Source organism: Magallana gigas, chromosome 5, assembly GCF_963853765.1.
Source record: "Magallana gigas chromosome 5, xbMagGiga1.1, whole genome shotgun sequence".
Classification (NCBI taxonomy): Eukaryota; Metazoa; Mollusca; class Bivalvia; order Ostreida; family Ostreidae; genus Magallana; species Magallana gigas.
This window is the reverse complement of record NC_088857.1, coordinates 50,164,711-50,190,242: the sequence shown is the minus strand read 5'-3', so window position 1 is coordinate 50,190,242 and position 25,532 is coordinate 50,164,711. Positions and strand designations below refer to the sequence as shown.

At 35.8% G+C, this 25,532-nt stretch overlaps 2 protein-coding genes across 7 annotated transcripts; one reads left to right on the top strand and one right to left on the bottom strand.

Moving 5' to 3' along the window:
- Positions 1-2,557: 2,557 nt before the first annotated feature.
- LOC105341542 (peroxisomal leader peptide-processing protease) lies at positions 2,558-10,448 on the bottom strand. Of its 6 annotated transcripts, none has more exons than XM_011448116.4 (10): positions 10,333-10,448; positions 6,483-7,269; positions 5,510-5,676; positions 5,255-5,410; positions 5,002-5,151; positions 4,773-4,894; positions 4,500-4,588; positions 4,054-4,148; positions 3,158-3,235; positions 2,558-2,761 (listed from the first exon to the last, which is right to left on the bottom strand). In XM_011448116.4, the coding sequence occupies exons 2-10, from the start codon at positions 7,247-7,249 to the stop codon at positions 2,736-2,738; spliced, it is 1,650 nt and encodes a 549-aa protein (XP_011446418.2). In that variant the 5' UTR covers positions 7,250-7,269; positions 10,333-10,448; the 3' UTR covers positions 2,558-2,735. The 6 variants fall into 6 exon arrangements, with proteins under 6 accessions (XP_011446418.2, XP_011446417.2, XP_034337795.1 ...); XM_011448115.4 differs by lacking the exon at positions 10,333-10,448 and adding an exon at positions 10,067-10,182; XM_034481904.2 differs by lacking the exon at positions 10,333-10,448 and adding an exon at positions 10,067-10,182 and having other exon boundaries at positions 5,510-5,670.
- Positions 10,303-24,044, top strand: LOC105341541 (BRD4-interacting chromatin-remodeling complex-associated protein). Its single transcript, XM_011448111.4, has 13 exons — positions 10,303-10,425; positions 14,062-14,155; positions 14,496-14,538; positions 14,760-14,790; positions 14,974-15,278; positions 15,421-17,582; positions 17,774-18,039; positions 18,268-18,477; positions 18,765-18,889; positions 19,203-19,351; positions 19,976-20,070; positions 20,814-20,916; positions 21,166-24,044. The coding sequence occupies exons 3-13, from the start codon at positions 14,507-14,509 to the stop codon at positions 22,503-22,505; spliced, it is 4,818 nt and encodes a 1,605-aa protein (XP_011446413.3). The 5' UTR covers positions 10,303-10,425; positions 14,062-14,155; positions 14,496-14,506; the 3' UTR covers positions 22,506-24,044.
- Positions 24,045-25,532: the final 1,488 nt, after the last annotated feature.

Here is a 25,532-nt window from a genome sequence, read left to right as displayed (position 1 = left end):
TGATTAAACTGGCATTGATTGAAAAGGCACTTATTTTATCCCATACTGTTTACAAAGATTAAATGCGAACGTAACGAGTTTATTCGCTAAAGTTACGAGTTTATTTGAGAAAGATACGTGTTTATTCGTGAAAGTTTTGCATTATTTTGCCAAAATAACGCGTGTATTCGTGAAGGGTACGCAATTATCGCGGAAGTTACGCATTTATTCGCGAAAGTTTCGCATTTATTCACAAAGTTTTTCTTTATATCGTAAAAATTACGCGTTTCTTCGCAAAAGTTTCGCGTTTATTTGCGAAAAAAATATTTCTTTACCTATGAAAATGAGCTTAATGGGCTTTCGTAAAATACAATGTTATGTGAATCGAATCAACAATCAAGTTATTATGAAAAGACATTAAAATCTTTGATTCTTCAAAATAAGCAATATTGTAACCATTATCGTTTACACGTTATAAAAGTTTGGCGTTTATTCACTAAGTATTTCATTTATTCGCGACAATTGCCATTTATTTCAAAAATTCACTTTTTCATTCGCGTACGTTACGCGTTTATTCCTAAAATGTTTGCGTTCATTCGCGAAAGTTACATACGAGTTTCTTCGCCAAAATATCTCGTTACGCGAAAATTCTGTGGTTGTAAGCGAACATTTCGCATTATATGGAGAATTGTACGCATTTATTTTAAAAGTTTCGCATTTATTAGCGGTATGTATTTGATATGAACGAAAATTAGCTCATGTGGGCCTTCGTATTGCCTGTCGTCCTTCTGTATGTTAACTTTTTATATTCTCTACTTTATTCTTCAACCAAACTGAGTATAAAGCAAATCCTAAGGTCGAGGCTTTCAAGTTTATCTTAAGCCCTCTTCAAGTGGGATGTGATTGGGAAATAATTAAAATATAGTGGAGGGTCTCAAAAATATTTTTCTCAAGATTTTTTCCCATATAACATGCAATGTCAATACAAAAACAAAGGCTTTCTAATTTACTATGTGGTTTGTTCAAATTAAACTAGGACCTCCGAAGTTAGGGTGGTATTGGCCACCTCCATATTGGAACGTACTTCCTATCGAAATAACAATAAATTAATTACAATTCTATAATTGTTTTCTTTCCCATAATTGTTTATGTAAAAGCGTATAGCGCAATGGGTTAGAACGTTTACTATGAATCTGTTAGTAACGAATTCGAATCGTGCTGGAGCTATCATAATTTTTACCTTAATTTCAAAAAAAAAAAAATATTCAACAAATTTTTTGGGTCAAGTATCATATTGTTTGATTAAAAAATTTAAAACTGGTGAAAGTGTTTTTATCATAATGTACTTTTATACATAGACGCCCTATACTAGTACATGTATCACCTTAAGAACGATCGAGCATCAACGAAGGATGAAAGTTTATTACAAAAATACTTATGAAAGAAAACAAAAAAAATCACCTTTGAAGAACTTGATGGCTAGACTTTGTGAAGTATTTTACACCAAGCAACAAATTGCATGGGGTATTACGTTTCTGACCCGTCCACCCGTCAGTCAGTCCGACAGTCCTGCTTTTGGTAAGCTCAACCCTTAGATCGCTGCACGGAATTCCGTAAATCTTTGTAGGTATTCAGGCTACAATGTGTAGACGTGCATACCAGGATTACCAGGAAATTTAGGCTCGATTATTTTTCTGGGAATTTGGACCTTTTATAATTTAGAATTTTGGCCATAAATCAAATATAGAAATAACAGTTTGTAGGCGCAACTCCTCTTAAATCGCTGTCCGTAATTTCGTGAAAAAATTGTAGGCACGTGTATAAATTTAGCATAAAATGTGTTGGAAAATTTCGCTTCCAGTATTTTTGTGGCAAATTCGGACCTTTTTGAATTAAGAATGTTGTTATAGATTTGCATACATGTATGTGCTGGAGGTTTTAATCTGATGATTTTTATTTTACTATAATAGTTGTGCCCCTTTTTTAAAATTTATTTTGTGTAATGAATATGTACCCTGCCATTCATTGTGTAGCATTGTCAAGTAATGGGGAAGCATGTGGTATTTGAGCTTTCTCGCATTTTCATTTAATGTACAAGCAAGCTAATACATCGAGGTTTCAACCTGGGTTTGTACAAAAGAAAGTCTTTCTGTTGAAGATCAATTACAGGTGTTTGCTGTATATTTTGTATAGTTTGTTTCACATTTTTCCGCCTTCTGATTACCGTCACTGTAGTCTTCTTTTCAAATGTTAATTTTAGAGTTTTTTGGGTTTTTTTGAAACCTCCCTTAGTTTATCAATGCCTTTTATTTTTTCATAAGCTACAAAGTAAAAGGCGTTATTTTTTACTTTACATCGTACTTTATCTTTTGGGTTTAAAATGCTCATTTTCATTTTTCAAAACGCTCCTAGATGATCTGATGTATATTATCTTTGGGTATTTGAGATTGAGTCATTTGTGTCCATTTCTTTACAATAATATGCACTTGAAGAAGTCTTTAATTATCTAAATCATTTTGGAACAAATATTCATATTGCAATATTTAATTTACATAAAATTTTTTTTTAATAACATATGTATAATCACAACAAATTTATTTCTTTATCACAGTCTTGCTAATTTCTCAATGCTACATGGAGAATATCCTTGTATATCATACAAACCTAACAAATACATGTGGTAATAGGCAACAATGTATTAAACAGTTATTTCTTCTCTTTAGCCTCAGTATACTCCTAAGAATCAATTCAGCTTACTATAGTTTGCTGGAAAATTTCGGTCCTACAAAAATAACAACACTATTTTCTTCTATCCACTAAGATTTGTTTTCTTAAGAATAAGAATTTAAAAGACTACAACTCTTTTGCAATTGTAATTGTCTATGACCATTTACAAATTTAACTTTTTACTATAACAATTTTAAAAGTTTATCAAATTTTCCAAGGGGGTCCAAACCCCTTAGATCCACATATGATTCAGCAAACTAATAAATCTGCTTGAAAGAAGATTTCAAAACAAATATTATGATTGAACACTTTTTCGTTTACATGTTTCGCCTGTATTCAAGTTCAAACACTTTTTCTGTCAATTAACTTGAACCTTAGTAACATATATTCTACTGAAATTTTTTTAATAGCTTTTTGTTCTTAAATTATCTAAGAAAAATGCAATTCCTACCTCTCTGCTTGGTCTCTAGGCCCCACAGACCTTCTTCATAGGGATCTTTTATCTGCAGTTGCTCTAGCACATTTATATCTGCATGACAAGACATAAGAATACATTAAAATGATTTAATATTAGTCAATCATTAAACTGCTCTCATGAATATTCGTGCCTTACTGTAGATTCCTAATAATACGCGAGAAATTAATTTCCGCGTAAAATTGTGAGAAATTCATCTCTCACATATTTTAATAAATCTTGCTTTCATGCTTCGGACACATGTAAACTAAATGGTATTATGATAAAAATTTGGCATTGCGATTTTTGATGCAAACGGTTGAATAGGGGAAATAAGTACTTGTGTAAAATAAGAAATTTACAGTATTCCCATTGGCTCCTTTACTGTAAGGAATATCACCTACTCCATGACTGCTATCACACGTCATCATAAATAACAGTATATTAACATAAAATGAGCTTTTTCACACCTGAAAATACTTGAAATTTGAATTTTCACAAAAACCCAAGAAAAAAATGAAAGCAAGAGAAGTTTATTGAATTGGACCTCATTACAGAAGCCTTGCCATGGGTTCCTCCTAATAAATTTAAAACAGAATGCATGTTATTGTTCTCCAATAAAAACAAATGTTGTGGATTTTAGGGGGCAAATTCTTATTAGCAATGTACATGACATCAAATGTAAACCAAATTTAGAGTTGATACAGAAAAACAGAACTCTAATGTCAGTAACTGAATATACAGGTGCAACAAAGATCTCATAAATTACCAGAATTCTAAGCAAAGGACAACTGTTTTTTAGTAGATCAAACCCTTAATAGATTAAACCCTTAATGACCTTTGGTGACATCATGGTAAGAAATCCTCCAAAGGTTGATACCTCAGATCATTACCTTTTGTTTGTAGATACTGTTGAATGATTGGTAATACCGTTTCCATGGGAACACTCATATTGATATGTGGATAGCTAGCACCAGATGAGACATCCCTGTTAAATTAAAACAGAGAAAAAAACACCAAAATATTATAAAACTGTCTTAAAAAGTGACACAGATGTATTTTGATTTGTGACAGGTAAAATCAGTCACAAAGAATTGTTAAACATTGGTTTACATCATATAACTAACGGTAATATCTAAACACTAGAGGTCTATTCAGGCTTTTTAATGAAAATCAAGCAGACTTTGTACTTTAAAAATTAAGTCATCATTAAAGTCCTCATTTACTATGTCTGAACAATAAGTTGAAATAAAACAATACGAAATATATAATTTTTAATGGCTGGTTACAGTGAATCAAGAGTAAATGTGGCATACTAAGAAGTCCTTCTCTTACTTACTTTGCGTTGCACACTGTGACCCCCACAATCCCACCCTGCCTGTTGACAATGGGTCCCCCACTTGCACCTGCATGTATTGCACAGGTAGTCTGAAATTGTACCATAAAAATCAGTGCATCTGTGCTAATCAAGAATGTGATCAGAAGTAGACTTTGTCATAAAACTGGAAAGCCACTATGATTAAAAAATATACATGTACAAGTAAATGATTGAAATCAATTTACAATTAAAATTAACCTTTAAAGTACGTAAAATGAGCAATACTACTTGTACCTGGACCATCACAACTTTGTTCCTCATTCTATGAACTTTTGACACGATCCCTGATGTAGCAGAGGGCAGAAGGTCATACTCTTCATTAAAGACTGCATGGCCTATTCCAAAAACTGGCTCACCTAGCATTGTGACAAAAAGTGAATGAAGGAAAAGCAAAAAAAACAATAAAATAATATAGACATTTAAAAATTGATCTTCTTCAAAACCTTATCATGTAAAAGCTCACCTTCCTCAACTAGAGCTGTCTGGGGAATAGACGGGAGGTCAGAAGGTCTAACCTTGACTGACAGAAGAGCAAGGTCAAATGCAGGGGATGAAACATTTCTATACAAAAGCTTTCCAGAGTAAACATTTCCTGATGGCCACTTTATTCTTACTGAAAAGAGATAATTAAGATATCATATATCTTTATATAAATTTAAGTAAATTTAACTGTGCATCTGAACACATCAATAGACATACACATACATGCATAGTACCTGCACTTAAACTGCAGTCTTTGACAACATGATTGCATGTCAAGAGAATAACCTCGTTGCCATGGATACCAACTGTGAACCCTGACCCCCAACTTCCTCTTACAGAGATTAGTGGAACTGAGTTGACTAAATTTTGCAAAGCTGGATCAGATTTACCTAGTAAAAATATATATCAATCCATATTAATTATTGATGTAATTTATCACAAAAAAGTCAAAATAGCTAAACAATATTAGTTTTACAAAAGAGACTCACTATTAAGTATCAAGTTTGAGACTGTAGGAGAGATGCTGACAGGAATGGCTTCCATTGCAGTCAGTATGTCTGGGAGGGCACAGGCCATGGAGAGCCCCACCCATTCATTGTTCCTCCAGCACAGGGTAGCAATCATGACCCCTATCACGGGCCTATCATAACTGTCACTGTAAATGTGAAAATAGTGTTACAGTACTTAAGAAGATTTTAAACTAATTTTACAATACTACCCTTTTGGTGTATACCTACTTCCTTTCTTTCTATATTCTAAATACTGTAAATAGACACATTACAATACATTTGAGCTTTTTCTTTTTAAATCAATGTCAAAGTTCTGTAATATAGACACAATATTGACTAGTTTTTATCTACAGAGGTAAATGCATAGACATATTTCATAGATGTACAGAACAGTAAAAGATACAAATAATATACAAAATGCCCTAACTACGTATTAAAGGAGGAATGTTTTTGATAACCAATTAGACTGGTGCAAAAAAAGTTCATAGTGGCACATGTACAGCTATGGAGAACCCTATTGAAGTAGATTATCATTCCTCATATTTCATGTTTGTCCCCAGCGCCCAACTCCAAAAACATGGTGTAGGCAGAAATGTTGGAAAAGAGCACGCCTGAATGAGTTAAATCAACGATCCTTCCCAATTTCTGGTTGTGATTTGATTGTTGAAGGGAAACCTATTATTGGTAACCAATGGTTGGTTCATTTCCTCTTGCTTTTCAAAAGCTAGCTGAAAGAATGCCATGTAGCCTTCTCTGGGCTTTTTTTTTTATCTGACATTTTTTCTCTCTCTTCCCCCCCCCCCCCAAAAAAAAAAAACAACCCCCAGAAATTGGAGAGGGCTACATTATTGCAGCTATTTAGAAGCAACATTGAAAATGGGTTTCAGGTGATACAGAGCACCATAACCTTACTTTACCCCAATAACCTGTAAATTTATCACAGTTCCTTTACCTTGAATTATTCCTTTCCAGGAGCAGCCCCCCTTCTGAGCCAGGGACACACCTAATCAACAGGACCTTGTTTTTCCCCGCCATGTTACTGAGGATTCCTTCACTCCTCGAATTCAGAAACACGTCAGGATTCAGTCCACCAAAAGGTGTGGACATTATCTCGACTGGATCACCTATGTAGTTTTGACTAGAGGGTTTTACCATAAATGTTGATTGGAATGGTACCCACTCATGCAATTTTATTAAAACAAAACAGGATAATAAGTTAAAGGAAACCAGTGACTTTGACTTGTCTTTTTTGTTTTTGTTGGTCTGTTCATCTCCAAATTCCCAACTATCTGAAGGCATGAGTTTGTTCAATATATTTTTCAAAGATGGTACACAAAATATACCACAGACCTCTCCAGGGAATTGTATGCACTGGTTTTCTTGCAGTCTTTCTGTCAATGCACTGGATGGAGTTATGCCAAGTTCCATTTTTAAATCAGAATTCTCCGAAAATTTCAACACAGTATTTGGTAAACTGACACCAACATCTAGTGGCATGTACTTCAGTACATCTCTTCCACTGCAGTATAAATTCCTTTGTAGTTTTTTGAATACATGACTTTTTTCATCAATATGTTCAGATAATACCATTCCATGTGTAAGGAAGTGTCCCACCCTGCTGTCCAAAAGGAACCCACTACAACTATTCTCCATGCTCCTCCCCATCTGAGAGCGAACTGTCACAGTACCACAAACAGGCTCCGATACTATCCTCATCATTTCACAGTAATTATATTTATCTGCCAATTAAAAACACCTATTATTAGTAACCATAAACACTTTTTAGAAAACAAAATATAAACTTGGTTTACATATGCTTAAACATGCACAGATCTTCATAAATTAGGATTCATCAATTATTTAGTATTAAAAGCAGGTCTAGAGAAATACAGTTTTCCATACTATCGGCAATAAAGATAGACAAAAGATGGCCAGGGTACACAAAATATTTCTCTACTTTTATCACTGACAGTACCAAAAAAAACATAAGTACCTCTTTCACCGATCTACAGTAATAAGACTAAATTACAAAGCAGATACTCTTGTTTCTCTAAAGGTTTCATGTCTTTGATATGAATTTAATACTTTAATTACCTTTGCTCAAAGATATTTTTAGAACTCTAAGATGTGTTGTAGCATCACAAATGCTCCTGCAGTCTGCATGCAGCCAAAATTTTAGATGCCATATCTAGTTTTACATTTGTCTGCACAAAACATTTCCTATTTTTTATCCAAGTTCAAGGGGCATAACTCTGTCATTGGACCTGGAGTGAATTTGAACTTGACCTGTATTTTCTGATAAAATACCTGTGTAACTTACAGAGTCAAAAGTTAAAATTCTTTTTTTCTATGTTCAAGAACCATAATGGTAATTCTGTCAAAAATCATCAGACCTGGACCAAATTCAAATTTGAACTGCATTATTCCTATGACATATTCATAGATCAAAATTGAGTTAAATGTGTAACTGTAATGCCAAGATAATGAGTGGAAAGTTAATGATGATTTAATGATGGAAATGGGTAATACTATATGCCCTTGGCGCCAATCTTAAGGCAATGGCATAAAAACACAGACATTATAATTATCAATACCTGTAGCTAGGTACTAGGTTGATTAGAGATCTGTCCTCATCAGTATAATTTTACTCAGAATTTAATTCCTAACTGCACATTGTTTCAGAAAGAAAATCAGCTACATCATAGTGTTTAATATCTTTGTTCACTGACTTGGAGGTGATCTAGGTAGCATATCGTCTGATTTTATAGAAAATTGAATCATTAATCTGTTAAGGTGGTATGTGACACTTAGATGTTGTGACGTATAGTTTATCAAAATAAACAATAAAACCAAGTTAGAGTAATTACATAAGTAGTTTTTTTCCCAATATTGTCACCTATCAATGTAGCACAGTGGGTTAGAGGGTTTACTATGAATCTGTAAGTCACGAGTTCGAATCCCGCTTGGGGTTTTACAATTTTTACCTTTCCAAATATTTTTAAATGCTATTTTTTTGGTTAAATATTGTAAAACTTGAGAATTCTAAAACAGTGAAAGTATTTCAATTATAATGTAGTTTAATCCACATTAATATCGACAGATGTCCCATACCACCAATTAATTAATAAAGTAATTAACTTAATAAATCACATCCAGTCTTTCACAAATAGACAGCAAGCATTGCAAATTAAAGAACTTTACAGTTAGTCTGGTGAGAACTTTTTCAAGGTGCTTAAAACTTATAAATCTATATCACTGATAATATATTGATCAAAATACATGTATACTATAGCTGTCATTCTAGCTGACTGATATCAGATATAAACCAGTAAAGTGAACATAAAAAAAGAATAAATCGGTACTCTAATAAATGTCAATTACATTTACTTTCAAGCAATTTGATCATTATGATAGTAATCAATAAAAACTAATATCACAACTAATTAAATTCTTCAAATCATGAAAGACATTATACATTATAATTTAAGACTTTGTTATTTCTATTAGTAATCCAAAATTATCTTTATGTCAAGAATGTTAATATGAATTGACACAAATAAACTTTAGCCTGTGATGTAACTGATGAGGATCCCATAATTATGGCACGCCAAATTCACATAAATGAGCTGAACAGCTATTAGTTTTACAGATGACAAATTATGTTCATTGACTGTTAACTATAGTTTATGAACCGCAAAGTTCGGCAAACTATAATTACAATCGGTTAACTATACTTTTCATCTGCAAAACCATATTTAAGGGTTGTAAACTTTAATTTACGAATGATAATCTAAGTTTATACGTCTGCAAATAACGTTAACAATAGCTAGATTTTACTGATAATTATAGATTCACATCAGTAAACTATAATTTGCATTCTTTAACCATGGTTAAGAGTTGTTAATCATAGTTTCACACTTGTGAAACTATGTTTATCAGATAAACTATGTTTTGCAATCGCAAATGGTTGTTTTCAGCGTTAATTATATAGTTTTACACTTCTGAAACATAGATGATCGCTTTAACTATGGTTTACAGATGTGAAATAATAACAGATTAACGTTGTAGACTTTACAATCTTTATACCTAGTTTATCAACTGTGAAACTATGGTTAGCTCATTTTTGTGAATTTGGCATGCCATACATAATAGCTATAGAAGTACGTGGTCCTTAATTTGTATTATTTTGAAGACATAGTTGTCAGTTTAAAATACATGTAACCGCAAGTAAAGCAACATAAAAAATATCTCCATTAAGGTTAGTAATGATCTGCTATTTATATTTGACGTGTGTTTTTCACGGTGGGTATGTTTCTCTAATTTCGATTCATCAGAGCTTTAAAATGTAAACGATGTTTAATAGTACATCAAAAGTCCAAGTTATTCTACGAACACCTGCAAATTTCACTTCCGTGTTGTCTACGTCATCACAATTTGTGTACTAACAATGTCTTGTTAAAGCACTACCTCTTGTGGAAAAAATGCGTTCTCAGTCTCAATATATAATGTATTGTATACTAAAGAATGCATACATACAGGATACTTATAGTACAATAAGCTGGGGGTTGTCAATATCTAGTCAATTAAGTTGTAAATGCTTGGATTCTCTCAACCAATCACGTTATTTCCGGTTTTAAACGATTGAATGACGTCAGGCTGATATACCGCCCACAAAATGTATTATACTTAACTACACCAATGCACAAGTACAAAAAATACATCGAAAGGCAGCAAAAACAATGTAACATAATATTCTTATAAAAGATTGTACAATAAAACTGGAAAATGACTTAAAATCTTACCTGATGGGACAGACTATTTCAGGTCAAAGTTCATTAATTTCCCTGATCGCATGAATGTAAACCCCAATGAGGTCACAAGCCTGTTACATGACGGTGAGTGTTTTCTGAATAATATTTTGCTGATAAAATTTGCTGGGAAATGGTCGTGTGTGTAGGGTTAACCCGTTGCTCGATTTAATCTTCGTTAAAAATACAAGTTTCGAGGTGATGAATGCACGCGAGAGTCGGGAATTAAATCCGTGATACATTAAAGTTTATTTTGCACTAATGCGTTGTTGGGAGAATGGGGTCAATTCAAAGAAAAATGTTTTTAAATCGAATGTAAGGGGCCTTTGAGGAAATCTGAGATCTAGCTGAATGAATTGACATCAAAGTACATAATAACATGCCTAAATCATGCCTTGTAGTGTTGTGTTGTATGTTCTAAAAATGATCTGCACACTGAACAGCCATCCTACTTTGTCATGGTGTGACATTTAAAAATTTGGACATGATAGTTGACACCCAAAACTTTAAATCTGATTATAAAGGAAATAAACCCCTATTTTGATATCATGGCATGTGTTGCATTTTGTAAAACAGAAAACAGGGATAATGTCAATACAAGCTTTCATATTTTACTGATTTAACAACATCATTGTCTGTCCAGAGCAGTAATTGAACAATGGAATTCGATCATCTTAATGAAACGTTTAGATATGTTTCTGATTGGATGATTAGTCTTCTTTGATAGCTCAAGGAACTGAAAATAAATCCTCTAGGCCAATTTATAGTTTAAAGCTGTTTACAGGCAGTTTTTTTCTTTACTAAATGTAGTTTTTATATGTAAACAGGAGATCTGTCACACTTGATTTGACATGCATATTTTTTAAAGAGATTTGGCCTCGTATTCTATAAACTCTTCATGTAATTTATATCCCTCTTAATGTGATTTATTCAAAATAGTATATAAATGTTGGATACTTTAAAAACTGAAATTTATGCGGCTGTTTTTTGAGTTGTAAATTAGTTAAATATGAAATTTATCAGTATACATACATTATAATGCATACCACAAATCGCATTGTCTTTTTGTAATATAGTTTTCTTTGCTATAAAAGGGTTTCCAAAAAATTTTTAAAAGACAACATTTAACCAAAACAACCAACCAAAAGTTGTGAAATAAGACATTATGTTAAGGATCATCAGCTGTAAGGAGATTCAGTGAAAGTGTCAGTCCAGATATCAATCTAATCAAATCACAGGCAAAATTTTTGCTTTCGATTTATCAGTTTGTGTTCTTATAATATAGCCATGGATGTTTTATAAAATGGTTTTCTAAAATTGTTGACTTTTATACAATTTTTTGTTTCTGATTGCCTTCTAAATGAATTTGTGAATTTAACTTGAAATCAAGTGTTTTGAGTGAGGACTATTTTTATATCTGTACCCTTTCCAAATCTTTTGTAACAGTCAGACCAGTTTGAATACCGGTGCCAGATAGCTCAGTTGGTAGAGAACCTGACCAGAGATTCAGGAAGCCCAGGTTTTAATCCCAGTCTGGTCTGTTATTATTTCTCCCATCAGGTTACATTTAGTGCAGTGCCAACTTTGGACCCAACAAGTTATTTCATGCTAGAAAAAGAGCCTAGGGTGATCTTCATAAGCAAAGATGATTTCAGGGTCAAGGGGGATATGTGAAGGTCAGACCTGTTCAAATACCGCTTCCAGATAGCTGTAGAGCACTTATCCAGGGGACCAGGGTTAAAATCCCAGTCTGGAAGGTCATTATTTCTCCCTTCTCAGTACACTTTTTCAGGGTTGTCTCGAAAAATTGAAGTAGAAGGAGGAAATTAAAAAGTAAAAGGGGTCTAGGGGGGGCTAGCATTTAGCTAGATTGTGTTTGAAATGCAATAATAGCCGGGTAATTACATCATTTTAGGCGGGGGAATTCTCCGCCCCCCCCCCCCCCCCCAGGTCTTAGAGACAACCCTGCTATTTTGTTACAGTATGCCTTTTATTTCAGTGATTCCTATTGGCTAATTAACTTTAAGAAAAGTTGTCATAGCCAAAAAAGTATTTGCACATTCAATAGAACATGAAAATTAAATCAAGGACTAGATGATCTAATTTTATGTTTTTTAAGTTGGAGATCAATGTCGAGAAAGGGTCAATATGATTGTTTGGTCCAATGTAATTTTCTTCTATATAATCGAACTTTGTCATTCTAGAAATGGTGCACCTTAAAGTTTTTTTTGCTAGTTTCTGAAAACAGTCTCTGTTTTTCTATGACTGATGCTTGACAGAAACGGTACCATTCCTAATGCTCAATTCCAAGACAAGGCCAATATGCTGATATATATAGAGTGAAAATATATTAATTAATTCTTGGAAAATACTTTTCTCTATTATCATATGAATTTTAGAAAAATTAAGTGCACGGTTGTTCTGTTCTACTTACTTCATAAAACTCTTTACCAAAATTATGAAATTCATGGCCCCTGGTGAAAAGGTGAAAATGTATTCATTTTGAGAAATGCTAAATGCACAATTATGATGTCCATGAAGCCCTCTAATCATTGTGAAATTTATGTCCCCTGGGTCAGTGGTTCAGGCCCTAAGGCAGGGCCAATATTGCCATATAGTGAAAATGAATTGAATCTTAAATCTTCAACTGAATGGATGGTTATGATGCCCATGGACCCTTCCACTTAAATTGGGAAATTCATGGCCTTTAAGTCAGGGGCTCGGGCACTTTGATAGAGCCAATATGACCACATAGTGAAATTAATAAAGTTTTATGATATTTTATTCTGTACTTCCATATTTGTTGTGAAATGGTGTTCATGTCCACAATGTCCTCTTCTAAATTCTGAAATTCCTTGCTCATGGAGCAGGGGTTCAGGGCTGCATTTTACAATAGAACTTAATATGGCTTATGACCAAATTAATGAATGCTAATTAATCAACGGATTAATCACTGTTTTATTCTAATGGTTGTAAAATATACCTGTGGAATTCAAAATAGTTGTAAATATTACCGTAAATGATTTTATATTAGGCTACATAAAATTAATTTTAAGATTCTCATCCCCGTCTGCCCCTCTGAAAGTGGCTTGCCCCATTGTATTCTATTTCCTATATAATATTTTCTGGAGTGTTTCAATAGTCAGTTCAATAAACTATTAATAGTATGATTTGGGAAAAGTTGAAATTCACAAGAAATAAAAGGAAAATTTTGCATGAAAAAAAGGAGTGATATCTCAGAAAATTACATTTTTCATTGGAAGGTGTTTGAAAAATTCATACCCTGTCCCACTGGGTTAAATTCATATATACCGTATGTGCCACAGTGAAGTTAGTGAGACTGTATATCAGAAGCTGGAAAACCCCCAGCTTCTATGACTTGTTTGATCCATACTGATAGGACCTGGATCTTTATACACAAGATATATATATATATATTATACACCGGTACATTACATGTCATGGGGGGGGGGGGGGGGGCTTACAATGCTGTTGAACCCATAGAAAACTGGAAATGGGGAGGTTTAAACAAATACAGGAAACAAATAACCTCATTCACTGATTTAGCTTCCAAGGTAATGTGGGTTTAGAACTTTAAAGTCGGAAAAGATAAAACCCAGGAATGAGGCATTTATAGCAATTTTTAAAACTCTTATGTTTGTTTCATAATGAACGGTGTACACAGGTTCTTATTTTTTCGATTTTGTACTTGTTTCATTGTAGGTAAATGCAAGACAGAGAAAATGTAAATGAAGCCAACATTGAACTACAGTGAAAAGACTGGCAACAATAGGCCAGCAGTAATGATTTCCAAAAGGTAAAGGAGTACTTCCTGTTGTAAACTTCATGTGATGATTTATACTGATACAATGGAGTACAAGCTTAAGTAAATGTGATCTATTAATAGCATCACATGTAAAATGATTGGTGTTATGAGTGGTTTTATAAGCTGAAAAAATTAAATGGAGGGTAAATTAGATTTCCCCTTCCCCTTCTAGATTTCTGCATGTGGCAATACTATGTGTTTCTCAATAACTTAGAAGAAAGAGAATGTGTAGTATAGTGAAATCAAAGGGTTTAAAGATAATTTTCTACTCTTTTTGAAAGTTAATAATAAGGTGATATGTATTTTAATTTTTCAATTTACATTTGGACAGGTAACTAAGAAATGGACAATGGAGAATCGTTCTTTGACATAAGGTAAACAAAAAAAAACAAACAAAGGAATTTTCTATGGCATAATGTTAAGATAATTTTGTAAATACAGAAAAAAATAAAAACAAAAATGTTTTTAAGCAAATGTTTAGTTGTCAGTTGTTGTAATCAGATGGAACTGGTGCACAGTTATCGGTTTATTGAACTTGTATTACTCTAATGTACAATGGAATTTTCTAATTTTTATTTTTCTTCTTTGATTTCAGTGAAGGATTTTTTGGAAATGACAATGATCCAGTAAGTCAAAATTCAGATTGCAATTAAAAAATTAAAAAATTGATAATGCACTGAAATAAAAAAAAAAATTAAGAGACCCACACCTTGCAATTTCAACCAATGCATTTTAATAGCATATGTAATTTAAAGTGCTTTTCCTCCAAATATGACAATCACCACATCCAAATAAATGAATTGTTGCAGGGAACCTCGGATTTCAGCTGGGCAGACGAGTTCATTTCCTCTTCCGAGAACCAAGAAACGAATCAAACCACCGCCTCTGTCCTACAGCAAGGGATAGATGAAGTTATCACTGCTTCCTCTTCACTTCCTGTCATAGCCTCACAAAATAACTCCATCACCACATCACAGCCTAGCTTCATTCTCACCAACACTACCGGTCCAGTACCCCTAGCCAATCAAAATGCAGGAATTCAGTTTGTGCAGCAGCAGCAAACCCAATCCAACCAATCACAACAAATTATTACTTCTCTGCCAAATTTGATTGGGTTAGTGTCTTCTCCTTTGCCCGTCTTATTCAAAGTCAAAGATAAAGATAACTGAATTTTTGTATGCATCTGATTTAAACTTTTATATTGATAGAAGGAAAGAATAAAGTTGTGCAATTTCTTTGTAAACTTGTCTTTACAGGTCCACTGCTCAATTAGTGAGAGGACCCAATGGGCAGTTGATCCTAACCAGTGGACCAATACAGGTCCAGCAATCTCAGCAGACACTCCAGCCTTCGTCAGTTCAGTTTTCCTCTCAACAGTTTCAGACTCCCAGCCCGAGTCCAATTCCTGCCAGTTCCCCTGCCGTCAATCGTCCAATCACCCCCGCTTCTTCTTCTCTCATCACAAAGTCTGTCGGATCTATTCAATATGCCACCTCCTCTGATTCTACAACTATCTCTTCATCCAAAGTTCAAACTCAACCGTTAGTTGGAAATGCAGGTGTAAACTTCCTACAACTTCAAGGAAATGCACAGCAACAGATACTTGCCAGGAACATTCAGGTTCAAGGACAGAGCAGTTCCAGCGGAATCAATGTCCAAGGGCAACAAATTCTGCAAAATCAAGGTCATGTTACTTATCTTCAGGGACATGGGCAGTCTGCTATGTTGCAAGGTCAGCAGGGAGCAGCTGCTGTTCTTCAAGGTCATACTGCTGTGCTGCAAGGCCACAATAATCAGACTGCTTTGTTACAGGGTCAGCAGGGTCACACTGCCATGTTACATGGTCAAGGACAAAACATTGTGAATACACAAAACACTGTTATACAGAACCCAAATGTTGTGAACTTGAATGTAGCACATGTGCTATGCAACAATCCTGCTCTGCAGAATCAACAGGGTGGGACAGTCCAGCAGGGCCAGAATATTCAAGGAACTCTTATACAAACTGCTGATGGTAAAAGTATCATCATCCCTAGTCAGCTTCTACAGTCAGGTCAGCCAATCAACCTCCAGAACATCCAGCAGGTGTTCCAGCCCCAGCTGAACAGCAGTGGAGCCAGTGTTGTTCAAGGATCCTCCACAAGTGGAGCGGGCCTAATCCATGGGAATGCCATGTTGGGCAATAATGTGACTCTTGGTGGTATTGGAAATGTGATCCGCATGGCTACTAACACCTCGATGGCTGGACAGGACAAACACTTAGGTGCGGGGTTACCTGTCATTGGTGTGAACAGCCAAGGTCAACAGGTGCTTATTCAGAGGACTCAAGGTCAGCAACAAAACATAATGGTACGCACTCTCACACCACAAACTTTACAGCAGCTTCAGCAACCTAGCAACAACACCTCCAGTACATCAAACTATCATGCCTCTCAAGCATCACAAGTAATGCAGCAACCTTTACTGGTGTCCTCTCAGCCTGGGATACAGCTCCAGAGAATAATCACTCCCACAGGTCACCAGGTCATAGCGGGTCAGCAGAACCAGGCTGTGAAGGTCATTGGTCAGAACCCTGCAGGTGTATTGTCTATCAATCTCCCCCAGAATATCAGTTTCCAGAATCCTCAAATGCAGACTGTACAGCTTCTTCAGCAGCAGGTACAGCGGGCAGCAATGGGGGTAAAGAGCGAGCCGGGCACATCTTCACCGGCCCAGCAAGTGGTGCTTGGGGCGGGGTCTGACTCCAAAACTCTGTCATTTGTTACCAAAATGGTCTCACAGCAAGGCTCTGTGGGATTACAAAATGATGCAACTAGTTCACAGTCTAGTGTTCAAAATGTGTTCACATCTCATGTGTCAGTCATGCCGCAGTACTCTGTGGCGAGCTCTATTGCTCCATCCGCCACATCCCAGTCCCAGACTGCTCTGTCTCAGCCAATATTTAGTACTACTACTCAGATACCCCATGTCGTTCCCTCAGTGGTAACACCCCAGCCCTCTACCGACACCAAACCACCCTCATTTATACAGCAGACCACGTTACAAGCAAGAAACAATGCCCCAAAACTTCAGACCATTCAAATCACGCCGGAGACCCAAAAGAAATTGCAGTTGATTCAAACAGAACTGAAGACTCTTCAGAGTTTGAAGCAACTGACCAATGAACAAATGCAAAGACAGAAGAAGCTAATAGATGTTCAGAAGAGCATCATACAGAAGTGTGCCCAGCAGCAGCAGCAGGCTGCTTTACAGGCAGCCCAGCCAATGATTGGTCAACCCCAGGCAGGCTTCCCCGCCACCCTCAACTTGGTTGAAGTCAAAAAGGAGGAACCTCAAATGGTTCATCCACCAATGATTGGGGAACCCCCCACTGGCACAGTGCCCCAGCAGGTTACTGTAGTCAGCTCCTTAGCTCAAGGTAATCTTCTGGATATTGGTGCCTTCTGAAGAGACACTTGAATGTCCTCATTGTACTATCATTGTTTTTATTTTTCAACTGAAGTGCTAAAACCAATAACAGAAATTTTACTTTTTGATAAAATTTTGTTGTTGATTCTTGAATATTGGTGTATTAAATATCAAACTCTGTTTATGCAATTTGATTAACAGGTGCCATACAAGCAACTGCGACCCTGTCGAATGCCTCCCCACTGTTGTCAGCATTATCCTCAGCCACCACCAACATCCGTCCAACCATAGCCACCACACAGAATCTTATACTAAACCAGGTCACGTCGGCCCAGACTGTGCTTAAAATAGGTCAGGAAGCGACCGCCACCCCGAGTGTGCCAAAACCTATGGGTACAAATTTACTGCCAGGAACTGCAACTCTAACCGCTGGTACTGCACAGGCACCAGTCCCTACGCAAATCAAAGTAAGAGTACTATTTTTGGATATCAAATCAGCAATGTACTACAAATGCATGTACCGGGTAGTTTGTGCTGGTAAGAAATTAGATAAGTATACACTAGGAGCTTCAATATCCCATATTTATTAGATTATGGATATAAATTTGATAGTCATCATTTGAATCCCACTGTTTGATGTGAACATGCATGTACCATTCAGTAATGCTTGATTGCTTTTATTCAAACCTTTCCAGATAGCAAATCATGTCCTTCAGTTGAATTTGACACCTGATCAGAAGAATAAGGTGGAGGGTTACCTGGCCCGCATGACCCCTGAACAACAGCAGCAGCAGATCAAACTGTTCCTGAATCTACAGAGACAGCAGCAACTCCAGGCCCAGGTGCAGGCCCAGAAAGCCCACCAGGCAAAGCTCCAGCAAGGCAAAATACCCGCCCCAGTTCAGGTGGGCAATTGACCTCAAATTCATCAAAACCCATCATGGTCATAAATTTTTAAATAACAAATACAGTACATATTTTTTCGGGGGGGGGGGGGGGCTATGTATTCTAAGAGCCAGAAAATATCATTTTACCTTTGTCAAGGTAAAATCTGTTAGTGAATGACCATGCTTTATAAATAGAGTACAGTTGCTTCATTTGAAAAAGAAGCTAAATCTAAATAATACTTGTTCTTATGCAATTTAAAATTTATACTTCGAGTAAAATTATTCAATCAGTCTTTTTGTTTTAGAATTTGGCAAGTGGCAATGCAAACACAGCAGTGGGATCAGGTGCCCCAACAGGTCACATGATCTTACAGACAGGGGGACCAGACAACAAACTGGTTGCTGTGGCTAACATGCCAAAGGAACAGCTGTAAGTCAGAGTGTCCATTGTCCATTTAGCTGAACATGGCTTATACCATCAAAGTTTGTGTCTTGATAGAAAATGGTGGTACATGTATTTGATTGGGTGATTTTTTAAGATAATATATTGAGCAAATTTTACAAAGCAAATTTGAATAACAGTAGTAATCTAAAATAAAACATAACTGTATCTGGCAATATTTTTTGTGTGTGATTATACATGTACAAGTGATTTGATAACTTTTGGTGTTTGGTTGTGGGATTCTCCTTACTGTTTATGTGAATAAATAATTGTGATATGATGACTTAGTCTTTTTCTGTAGGATTCATCAACAGTTGAGCAAGGATCAGGAGAATGCACTGCGGTCAGACACACACACTCCATTCCACAACCAGAGGGACATGACCCGCAGACTCCTGCGCTACCATGTGTTCCAGTGGGCGGAGCCACCCAAGAAACTAATCAAAAAAGGTCAGAAATCAGCCAAGTTCAGGCCTGGTTACCTTAAGACTTTGATCTCAGTCTTACTTTTCCACTATAAATGCCTTTTGTGATAGTGATACTTTGATGGAAAGAGAGCTCATCTAAGAATTAGCACCCTCAAGCAAGTCTTTATAATCATAAAATTGCTATGTGTTTGTTTATTTCAACTGATTATGATCTCTAAATATGATATGTACTGTGTACAGGAAAATATTTGCCCCGCTTTGTGTTTTTACTCTTTCGTTCTCGTTGTCAGCGGGCAAATTTAAGACTGGACGAATTCCAACATCTCAAATTATCTCTTTTAAAACACAACTTGTCTGAGCAAATTCAAGACGGAGGGAAACTGTTTTCAAGTGTTAAAGGGGAAAAATGACACGGGGCGAAAATAATTCTGTATACATTATATGATCTATAGATACAAGAGCAGTAATTGTCTACTGTTGGTTAAATACCACATTTTATGGCACTACAATAGAAATTAAACTTATGTAGCTGTTTAATAATTATAGCCGCAGAATACCTTTTCAAAACGGGGAGAAAACCATTTGTAATTTACTGAAGAATTCATAGTGAAAATGTTTCTATTGTTTAATTAAATTGTATTTTCAGACAAAGAAATGTTTGAAAATTGTGCAGAGGGCTTGATGAGAAAAAGTGGTGCTATGTTTGAAAAGTTCCGAGTCTTGCTGATGAAGGAAAGCATGGTTAGTAGATGTCTAAAATTATGATCACTCCTTTTTAGGGGGCCTGTACACTTAGTTTTAGTTTGTATCATATATTTCATCACAAAATGGGAATTGGAATGCATTAATGTACTTGTTTATCCAAGCAAATGTATTTGTTCAACTTGTTCGCTCAGTGGTCATGTTATAAAACTAATGAACAGTAGATTAACAAGGGGTTAAACTTGATTTTTGGGGCATTTTATTTATGTTGGTTTTCCAGGATAAAACTTTTAGTTATTAAATTACAGTTAAGGGTGAAAGACATGTAATAACTGTATCCTCGGTAAAAGAAGGCAGGGATTTGTGAATTGATACATTATATGAAAAAAAACCTCTTTTCTTTGAGAACCCTTTATAACTTGGTGAAAATTAAATACTGTTGGTAGTCAATCCTGCTGATTCCCATGAACAATTCAGTAAAACGCATCAAGGATGAATGTTATACAGTAAAACTTCCATGAAATAATGGCTGGTTTGTAAGCATCGCCGATCTAGCAAGAATTAAGAATGAGTAGTGAAGTTTATACATTTTATCAATTGTTCATGGAAAACCATGTTCTGTTAATAATGAATTTTTTCACTCTTTATTATTAATGAAACTATATTGTATCTAACGAGCTAGTAGTTAAAAATAATGAATAAACTATAGAATAATTATTGTGGGAGTAGGTAATATTACATTATAACATTGTGTTAAAATAATATACTGTGAATGATTGTAGAGGAAAAACAGTACTGCAGAAACTGTAATGATTCAAAGACTGCTGAATGAAGATCTCAAGGAAACCATCACCAAGGAGAAGAAGCAACTCGCTGATGACCCGGGTACGGTTATTTCCCTGTTATAGAAGTCCTAGCTGTTCCCTTGTCATAATGTAGCAGGCACTGTACTAACTTAGCAAGCAATACACAATGGATATAAAAAGATGTTAAAAATTGATGCAACCTTAATGTGAATTCAGACACCTGTTTTAAAAACATTTTGTATTTTTAGAGTGTTGTAGGCTACACCAACAAAGGTATCCTTTTGCGTAAAATATGCCTGATGTTGAATTAAATTTTCTATGTTTTCAGGATCATTCAAACCTATTCCGTTACACATTTTACAAAAATCTGAAAAGGCAGCAGCTGCGAAGGAGGAGGTAAAGCCTGTGGTTGTTAAATCGGAGCATTCTCCAGAACAGGTGCCCCCTGACAGTAAGTCCTCCAGTCCCTTCATCTCAATAAAGGAGGAGGAGAGTAACTCACGCCCAACTACGCCAAAATTCAGACTGATCATTCGCAATGATGGACAGAAACTGACCAGTTCGACCTGTATAACAGAGGACGGGGACGCTGATAGTGACACAAACACTTACATTGCTGAGGAGAGCAGCACCGACAGTTACGGGGACAACCATTCCGACAAAGGTTCTGTGGGCTCGAGGTCAATGTTGGATAACATTGAGAGTAAAGCTGCTGATGACATCACGATGGATGACAATGCTGCCTCTAGGTGGAGTGACATAAGTAATGATGAAAAACCATTCTCCTCCTACATGGAGACCGAGAGTGCTGAAGCTTCACAGATGAGCTATATAAACTATCCCTCCAATAAAATGGAGATAGAAGAGACAGATTCTAATGCATACCCAGACCACACGGAAGCTGTTCCTAGCATGATCTCATCAGATGACACTGTCAATTACAGTAGTCAAAACACATTTCATCGTAGTCCACCAGCCATCAGTCGTTCCTTATCATACACATCAGATAAAGCCTTGTATCGTCAAGACAGTTCCAAAAACTCCAACTTCAGTGGGTCATTCTCTGCTCTAGAGGATAGCCAAAAATCGCTGGAGTCAAGTGCCAATTCTTACACTGGCTCCGCTTGTGCTCAGTATGAACCCATTTCCTCTGATGAAGGGGACGAGGAGGAGGGTGTGTCGCGATTTGTGCCTGGTAAAAGTGAGCCTTATATTATAAGTATTGGAAAACACACTATGAAGTATTCTGGTGATTCTCAGTCATATCTGCAAAGTGAAAACTTAGGCAAATTAAATCAAACCTCTAGTGCTGATGTTATTGAAATTGCTGATAATGATGGTAACCTCAAACAGGAAAGTAGTAGTAGTAGTGATAGTGACTCCGATTCAGAGGCAAGTTCTCTGAAGGATGGTGATAACGTGACAAATTACCAAATGCAGAGTGCAATTGATTCCATTTTGCAGTACGACAGTGCAACATCACCATCATCAGCATATCACCACATGGACCAATCAGATTTCTTAAGTAATGACTATGAAGCCAGCCAATCAGAAGAAAGTGCTATAAATAGTCCCCAATCATATGATAGACAAGATACTGGGGACCATACAGACACTACCTCTATGGAGGATGATCTAGATGCTGCCGTCAAAAGTATTTTAATGTAGTGGTAGTCATTTCTACTTTGTTGTTCATACCACATGCCTTAGTACATGTCCATTGTCCATATCATTGTAATTCATTGAATATAGTGTAGGTAGGTAGGAATCTCATGAAATGTCTTTAAATTCCTTATAACAGAATTTACAAAGTAAATTTGTTCTAGCTGTGTTCGGTTTTCTGGCATTTGAGATGCTGATAGTAGATTTTGTTAAATTGGCAAAACATGACAGGACAGAGTACTGTTGTCCACAAATGTCACTTGGGTCCAATAGGTTGCTAGTCTTGTAGACCATGACACAGATTTTGATTGCATTTTCATTTATTTTACCTTTGATAAAAAACTATGGCTAAGTTTATGTTAAAACATTATTTTCCTTTTCTGAACAACATAATTTTTTCATGAATTTAAAAAAGGATATATGCATAGAGGGGCAGAGAAATCATGTTTGTAAATTTGAACTCGACTGTCTTCCTCTTTATAATTATTCATCGAATTGATTAAGAATCTGCAATTATAATGGAATGAAAAAAAAAATCATTGTTATAGACTTTTTTTTATAAAGTTAGAGGACAGTTTCTATATTTTTTGACATACAAAATGGAATGTTGAATCATTTGAAAGTTGATGCCCCTGTTTCTTACAACTATACAGTGCTTTGTCGGTTTAGTAGCTTGTTTTGTATTTTAGGTAGACCAAGGTGTCTATCTTGCATCTTTTGTGATATTTTTGGTTATTTTCTACTTTTGTAAATTTTTACCATGAGAAGGAATAATAGGTACTGAATACCATAGTTTGTTACCAGTATTGCCTTTGATTTGTGTACAAGATGTTTGATACTGTCAATGATTGTTTGTTGATGTTGTGTACAAATCTTATGTTGTAATTCATAATTCATACAGGTGCACATAAGAGGTTTTTTTTTATGAAATGAAAAAAAATAGGTTAGAAAACATTGGCAGCATTTTTGTGCTAGTCATGGCATAATTTCATGTATTTCCTCATTAATATCATTCCATTCTTGTCAGTTTGTATGGTATTATGTATTTTGCAATAGATCACCTTTCTTTTTCTGTCTTGACAAAGAAGTGCCATGTCAAAATGCAATACAGGAAAGATATGTACATAAACACACAGTGAACGCTGTGGCTATGGTCACTGTTAATAAGTATTTACCTGCAACTTGTCCTCAGGTTGCTGACTACCTGAGTACTAACTACATTTTCAGATTGAGTGTCTCAAACTTTTATTTACTTTTTTCCAAGCACCTCAAAGATGCTTCACAAAAAAACTCCTTGCAAGCCAGATCATGGTACAATTTGCTGAATTCAAGTTTTGAAGAAGCAAAACTTAATAAAAAAATTTATCAAACCCAATATTTTAATGAAAAGTGGTAGATAATGTGCATATTTTCTGGCTTTTTGTGCATTGATGTAGAATTAAGTCATAATATCTCATTTATTTATTACATATCATATCAAGAGTTCACCCTATTTTGGGTAATTGAAAAAAGAAAGAAAATGAAATAAAACAATAAACAAATGCTCTTCACGTCTTGTGATTTATCAGAGTTACCGTTCTTTGCCAATAGAACTCTCTCTCTTTGGCAACCTCTCTCTCTCTTTCTCTCGGTGTGTGTGTGTGCGCGTCCTTTGCTTTGAAATACGTATATGTACGTGAGAGCACGAATTTTTAAAAAAAAATGTCAAAACCTACTAGATTTTTATCTTCAATAAGTCACATCATCTGAATTTATGATGAATGGAGATGTTAAGGCAATCTTTCAAATTATGAAATATTAATTTCTACGGACCGCTGGTTGCGGGGTAAACTCTGTACTTGCTTGCATCTTAGGAGCCACGGTCGCCGCGACAGCTGGTGGCGAATGACAAGATGCTGGGAGACAAGTCATAAATATTACTTATTTACATATAAAGGCCTCCAAGCAGTTACCAAAGAAAATTGGCTGCAACAGATGCAAGGAAATGTGAGATTTCCTTAACTGAAACTGGGCAAGTTTGAAGATGCTTGCCAAGAAGGCTCGTAAACTTTTTTTTTTATTTTCGAGAGCTTACACCGTGTTGATTTCAGCGTATAAATTTTGCTGAAGTTGGGGTGTGTCACGCGCTCCTATGCCAGTAATCGTCATCATAATTTACGGCGGTATTCATACTCCAGTGGTTAAATTTTCTTTGAAATAAAATGAAGTTGTTAAAATCATAAAGTAGTTTAACGACACGGTATTGAAATTCAAAACTTCGCTTCACTACTTTTAAATAGTATCTACGAAAGATTCAATTGCAGCAATACAACACCGTCACATAATGACGAGCGCGTGGCAGGCGTCGAGCGTTGACTGTGCGCGCACGTGCGCCATAAATTATTTCTATGGGACTCTGACGTGCCCTTGGTTCGGCTACTGATCTGACGATACAGGTAAACGGGTTACCTGACGCTAATGACCCCCCCTTCTTTCTAACCCAACTTCATGGAAAACGGTCACAGTTGGGGTGGGGGATACAGGGTCTGAGCGGTGCGTCAAACTAGGGGCTGATGGGAGCTGCAGAATGTTCTTAAATATTAATTTTGACGTGTCTTCCCATCTTCGTATTAATTCATCAAACACATAGAAGTGGTGCGTCCGCTGACCCAAACGAGATAGTATCTAAGGATAGATTGGACGGGTGGAGGTGAAACAAAGGGGTGTTACGTCACGTGACGGCGAAGTTCGTCATCCCGGGGTAGTATTACATCACCCTTGTCGTCTGCACGCCTCGGGTTGTCATTAACCATACATGAGGTTAATTTTTACGAACAGAAATTTAATTCCGTGGATTGGAAACTCCCATCTCCCTGATTTTCGTTTGTGGTAGAATAAATTGATCTCTTTCCCTGCAGCTAGGACCAGCTCTGGATGGAGTATTCGTTTAATTAGATTTTCAACACCGATTTAATTAAATATGAATTAATATGCAAGGTGGTGAATGTACTGTGGTTGTTAGTTTCTCAGAACAAGACTTTGTCATCGAATTAA

Bases quoted from the DNA above. Each gene is read 5' to 3' on its own strand.
- LOC105341542 (XM_011448116.4), bottom strand. From the start codon at position 7,249: ATGATGAGGATAGTATCGGAGCCTGTTTGTGGTACTGTGACAGTTCGC. The intron at 4,895-5,001 runs GTGAGCTTTTAC...TCACAATGCTAG, and splicing joins GACAGCTCTAGTTGAGGAAG to GTGAGCCAGTTTTTGGAATA. The intron at 4,589-4,772 runs GTACAAGTAGTA...GTACAATTTCAG, and splicing joins ACAAAGTTGTGATGGTCCAG to ACTACCTGTGCAATACATGC.
- LOC105341541 (XM_011448111.4), top strand. From the start codon at position 14,507: ATGGACAATGGAGAATCGTTCTTTGACATAAG. The intron at 18,890-19,202 runs GTAAGTCAGAGT...CTTTTTCTGTAG, and splicing joins AACATGCCAAAGGAACAGCT to GATTCATCAACAGTTGAGCA. The intron at 20,917-21,165 runs GTACGGTTATTT...CTATGTTTTCAG, and splicing joins GCAACTCGCTGATGACCCGG to GATCATTCAAACCTATTCCG.